Consider the following 5,989-nt stretch of genomic DNA (forward strand, 5'->3'; position numbering starts at 1 on the left):
AGGAGACTCAAGGGTGGAGCAGTTACAGTTCCCCAGCACCTTTTTTAGGTTTAGGTACAGAAAGTTTGCACCCCAGGATCCAGGAGCCACCAGCACACCCTCCTGGGCTTCCCAGCCCAACAGCCTGAGAGCCACAGAGCTGAAGGACACGGAAAAGCCAGCACCAGATCTCCCACGGCATTGCCCAGTGCCTCCAAACCCACTGTGCTTCCAAAGCCCCTTGGGTCCCACAGCCTGCACGGGCTGAAAGGAATCCAGCCCAAAAGCTAAACTCAGATGAAGCTCTTCCTGCAGCCTCCTAACAGTGTTTGGCATTCCAACAGGGGACACTGGCCCAAGTCCCCACCCTCCTTTCCTTTCCCAGCTGTTTCTCCCTGCCCAGTCCCAGACCCAATACAAGTTCTGTGGGATCAGCCAGCTCAGCTCTGCTAAGCCCAAGCCTGAGGTGCTGGATCCCCACCTGAGATGTCTCTCCAGCTGAAGCTGAGCTTCCCAACCTACTTTCTTCTCTGATTTCAGCTCATCCCTGCTGACTGCACCGAATCCCAAGGCTGGTGTGCATCATCCCTCAGGGAACACTATTCCCTTCGGTGCCATGGCCATCCATGGAGCCCTTCTGTCCCAGCACACCCTCTGCTCCACCATGGAAAAGGGACGTGGCAGCTCTGCTGGTGCTGGCAGTCAGGCTCTCTCCAAGGGACCTTTCCATGACACCCCACTCTGGAGGCGCAGTGATTCCCAGCTGGCACAGCCCCTCCATCCCCAATTCACAAGGCATCACACCCTGCTCTCAGAACCATCTCAAAATGCCTGCTCACCAGTCACTGCACTGACTCCATCCTCTGGCAGAGCCACACCTAGAGGAACCAGCCAAAATCTGGGAAAATACTTGGGAGGGCTCAGCTCCAGCTTCCCTCCACGTGAGGAGGGATTTCAAGCATCTCCCCCTGCCCACATGCTGACAGAGGGGGAAGCTGTCAGCAGAACAAAAAAAACAAAGTTTCTCCACAATTCATCCCTGCAAAATTCTGCACTTTTAGCCAAAATCATGAATATACACTGCAAACAAACTTACCTTGGCTCCAGCTCTGGACATTTTCCGTTCCAGCCAAGCTCCCCTGTGCCGGAGGAACGTCAGCAGCTGTTACAAACAGCCAGGATCCGAGGTGCCCTTTTTATAACGGGCTTGTTTTAAACCAGACAGCCGCTTTGTCATGAGAATAGGATCCAAAAATTGAGTCAGTGATTCTGAGGCTATAGCCGATTTCCAGAAAAGCAAACAGGATTATGGAATAAAGGAAGGCTTCGCCATCCTCCCTTTGTTACCATTTGCTGAGTCAGAACACCAAAACTCTGCCAAATGCACTCAAAACACGCAGCCCCCTGCCAAGGACGGGTGGTAATTTGGCTGCTCCCTCCCTTCCAAGCTTGTTAAACAAGAAGGAATCCTCGTTGGCTCTTAGAGACCCACCCCATTTGTAAGGAGGGCACGTGGTATTCATCAGGGAACGTTCTGGTGCAGTGAAGGATGCAGTTAAGGAATGACAAACAAGTGCTCAGAGCAGACACCAGAGGATTGCAAAGACCAGCTGTGCAGTGAGAGCTCTCATGGAGACATCTGTGCAGCAAAGAGGCTGCAGATTTTCCTGGGACACCCTCAGCTGGAGCCACACCGCTCCAAACACCTCCTGACATGGAGGGAAAGAAGGATGTGTGGCCACCTCCCCATTCCCCACAGAGTGATTTCACCCATCAAACGATGCCCAGATTTCTGTTGCCTTTTCAAGTGTCACAAATTCAACCCCAACTCTCAGCCCAGCACCTGAGGTTGGAGCAGAGGAGTTTTCCCTTCGGCCACACTCCGGCCTGGGAGCGGGGAGGCCGAGGATCACTGGCTTCCACAGCCACCCCCCCCCCCGCGCCTTATGAAAAACCACCTCTGCAGCTATTCAGTGCCCCAGCCCAAAGGCTTAGTGAGACAAAGGGACACGAATTTGGCACAGCAGCGCCCGAAACACGCAGCCCCTCTTTCAAATCTGTCAGGACAAGCACTCTCGCAACAGCAGCTCTGTAAATGCAGGCAGATGGGAGAGCCTGGGGCACACACAATCAGCAGCTGCTCCTCTTCCCATTTTAGGAGCCTTGAATCACCCAGAGCTGTTGCTCTCACTGAGGCCACTTGGATTGATTTAGTTTTTAACTCCTGAAGATCACAGCTCAAGCACAAGCTGGGTTCTATTAGCAGGTTCACAGCTCAAAGCTGCGGTCGCTTTGCACATCCCCTCCTTTAGAGGTTGGTTAAATACAATAAACTCATCTTACATAAATAGAAAAAATATAATAAACTCACCTCACCTGCCTGCCCAGGAGACCTTCAGAGGAATTCTGAGGCTGTGCACTCCAGAGCACTGTGCCTTCCCCTCACTCTCAGCTTGGAGAGCTCTTTCCAAGGCACCACCAGCTGCTGCCTCCACTCATCCATGCAATGCCTTTGCCTATTTTCCAAGCTTATTTAAGTGCTCAGCTATGAGCACATCTCCCCAAAACACATCCCACCAGCACATGAGAATGGTGCTTATTCAAGCTGATAATCTTTATGAAAATTATGAGAGATAGGAATAGGGCTTGTATCAAAACTTTGTGCCAGGGCAGCCTTCAGTTGCATGGCTGAAGTTTACAGGAGTTTTGCTTTCAGCCTGGCAGGACTTGCATTCTTTTTTTGACCCACTTTCCCCATAAATTTGCAGTTTCTCTCTCTGACAGGTTCACATTTCATTAAGATAAAAGATGCTGTGTCCCCCTAAGACCAACTGTACAGGTAAAACCCCTTCCCCAGAACATATGCCAGGTTTATCCAACAAATCTGGTTTATTGACATTTGTCAAAACAATGCAACCATATACAAAAAATTTATCTTCTAAAAGTGCCATCTTCATATTAAAAAAAAAAACTGTTTGATTTCCTTCATAAAAAAATTAAACATTTCTTTTTCACATTTATCAAAACAGCACCACTGGTTTGTACCATGAGGATGCAGGTGATGCCCAGGGCCTGCATCCAGCTTTGTCCCAGGAAGCCTGGTGTGCTGGACACCATGGACACTGACTGCTGTGACAGCTCTGCAACAAGGCACACTTCATCTTCCCCCAGTGCCAGGCACCTCTCAGTCATCAACAGGATGGCTACAGCACATTCCTTGGAAAGCAGCAATGCTCAGGAATCCTACAGCAGCCAGGCAGTCCCATCCACACCAGGGCTGGCTGGCAGATCCAGTGGGTGCAGCTGGGATGGCACAAAGTCTTAATGAGAACTGGGCTGAGTGGATCATTGGCTGTTCCCAGAGCTCTGGAACAAAATAAAAGGAGACAATTTTACTTCTAACACCAGCAAAGAAGAAGGAATTAAAAGGCTAAATCAAAAATAAAACCATTTTCTAATGGCTTGAATTATGCCATGGCAGAAGAGCACAAGAAGGGCAGGTCTCCAGCTCCTAAACCACTTCTGCTTGGGAAGAGTAAGTGAGAATTATCCAAAGCCTTACTGTAAGAATTATCTAAAGTCTCATTGAAAGCACAATCCAAAGTCTCACTCAACTCTCTTTAGCAAAAAGTGAGATGGGGGGACACCAATGCACAGAGTTTCTTTGAAAGAGCAGCTATTCCAATCTTTATATCACATTATGTACAATTTGCCCATCTGCCTCACAGATGCCTCCAACAAATCCAACTTGGCAACAAGGCCATGCTGAGGACACAGATTTCAGCTGAGAAGGGGTTTTGGCAGGAAAGTAAGAACTAAACCCAAATGCCAGGCTCTTGTGAGAACATTCCCTCAGACTCCTGCTTCTCCTACCTCTGCCTTGGCTGTGCACACCAACATGGGACAGTTCTTGGGGGGAGAGAAGAAGCAAGAGAAGGAGGCCTTTTACTCACCTCCCTTTCCTCCTGCTGCCCAGGAGTGTTATCCTGGCCAGGAATGTTATCCTGCTGCCTGCTTGGAGCCCAGGGCAGGAGGAACCAGGCTGTCCAGCTGCTGCCTGTTCCCTGTCTGAACCAGCCACTCATAGAATTTGTTTTCTACCACAGCCTGGAACTGTTTCCTCTGATCCCTGAAACAGCAGCAGGGAAATACAGAAAAATCACATTTATTCACAGTATTATACTTCTACCTTGTCTTCACTATCCAAACAAGCCTCCAGATGGATCAGGAAGAGCCAGGCTTAGCTCCTGAACCTTGCAGAGACACCCAGAAAAGGTTTTTACCGAGTGAATGTGATGCTAATGAACCCCAAAGGCAGAATTTGGAGCACCTGGAGAAGTCATACAAAATTCCCCATCCCACCACCACAACCACCCTGCTCCAGGGCTGCCTCCACTTTCCCCTAAGGGCACAGCTGAAAAATTGTCTAAAAAGGGAGAAAACTAAGATTAGCAACCAGTGCTTAAGCACTAAGGACACAAAATTCTATTCTCACAGCACCAGAGAGCATGGAGATCAGGGGAAAAAACGCACCTACAAACAAATCTCACATCATTTTCTGTTTGGGGTGTTCTTGGCAAGCCTAACAGGGTGGGCCACTCAGCTCAGGCTAACTGGCACTGGTCAGATGCCCAAAATCATCTCCAGAACAGCATCCCAGCCTCTGGGATCAGCTCACATCTGGAATTTCTTAAGCCAAAGGTGGCACAGGTGTTGAGTAGCTCCCGATGGACTTTTCCAAGGAGTTTACACAATTCATTTCTGAACAGCAATGAAACATGAATTTTTCAATATTCTGGAGATTTTATGTGGGTTTGCTTTGAACTCATTCCCAATTTGATGTGCTGACCCCATTCTGTACTGGGAAAAGCAGGAAACCAGCTCCAGAGGAGACCACAAAGGTGATCAGAGGGATGGAGCACCCCTCCTGTAAGAAAAAGCTGGGAGATTTGGAATTGTTCAGCCTGGAGAAGAGAAGCCTTGGGGTGAAATCACTGTGGCCTTCCAGTGCCTGAAGGAGCTACAAGAAACATGGAGAGAGACTCTTTGCAAGAGCCTGAAGTGACAGCACAAGGGGGAATGGCTTCCCACTGCCAGACAGCAGGGTCAGATGGGATACTGAGAAGGAATTCTTCCCTGTGAGGGTGCTGAGGTCCTGGCACAGGGTGCCCAGAGAAGCTGTGGCTGCCCCTGGATCTCTGGCAGTGTCCAAGGCCAGGTTGGACAGGGCTTGGAGCAGCCTGGGATAGTGGAAGGTGTCCTTGCCCATGGCAGGGGGTGGAAACTGGCTGAGTTTTTAAGGTCCCTTCCAATTCAGGCCATTCTATTCAGTTTTGTCCCACTCACCCTCAGACAGGCTCCATGTATCCACACCTTTTTTTCAAGTTAAGGCTGCTGTCTGTATGTTCTCTTCCATTTGAGCCATTCCCCACAAAGCAGGGGTTTGGAACACAAACTAACCCAAATTCCTCCCCAGCGAACACAAAGGCAGCCACTTCTTTCTTCCCTTGTGGATTTATCTTCTCCAAGAGCTTTTTCTCTACCTTGATCTGCTGCTGACCCTGAAAGACTTTCTGTCTGATACGCTCAGAAAAATGAATAAACAGGATTTTATGCTTTTGCAAGTTGTTCCTCAAGCTGTCTTCTTGGTCCTGTCTTACGGGGGTTTTACTTTCAGCCTGGCAGGATTTACATTCTTTTTTTGCCCCACTTTCCTCAATCAGACAACTTCAACTTCTTGAAAGATGTCTTCTTATTTCTAACACTCTCTTTCACCTCCCCACTCGAGCACAGCAGCTTTTTTCTTTCTACAAGCCTGATATCCTGTTTGCTCTAAGCTTCCTACTTGTCTCCCTTCTTGTTTCCCTGCCTGCAGGAGACAACAGACATTTTCCACTGTCAGCTGCCCACTTTCCTTTCAGCAAGCTTCTGAACTTGCCAGAATTTCCCCCCTTTTATGGAATAAGCAGGGAGCTCTTGCCTCCTGTGACTGCAGCAGACGATGGCAAAT

At 49.1% G+C, this 5,989-nt stretch overlaps 1 protein-coding gene across 4 annotated transcripts in view; it reads right to left on the bottom strand.

Moving 5' to 3' along the window:
- The window catches only part of CRYGS (crystallin gamma S), an 8,931-nt gene extending 6,194 nt beyond the window's left edge, over window positions 1-2,737 (bottom strand). For 3 of the 4 annotated variants that reach the window (XM_014308670.1, XM_014308671.1, XM_031060324.1), the window contains exon 1: window positions 2,729-2,737. In XM_014308670.1, coding sequence (XP_014164145.1) covers window positions 2,729-2,737 — 9 coding nt within the window. Of the gene's footprint in view, window positions 1-1,075; window positions 1,167-2,728 lie in introns of those variants that run through there. The other variant, XM_005425043.2, reaches the window with a different exon arrangement.
- Window positions 2,738-5,989: the final 3,252 nt, after the last annotated feature.

This window comes from Geospiza fortis, unplaced genomic scaffold (genome assembly GCF_000277835.1).
Source record: "Geospiza fortis unplaced genomic scaffold, GeoFor_1.0 scaffold118, whole genome shotgun sequence".
In the NCBI taxonomy this organism is placed as follows: Eukaryota; Metazoa; Chordata; class Aves; order Passeriformes; family Thraupidae; genus Geospiza; species Geospiza fortis.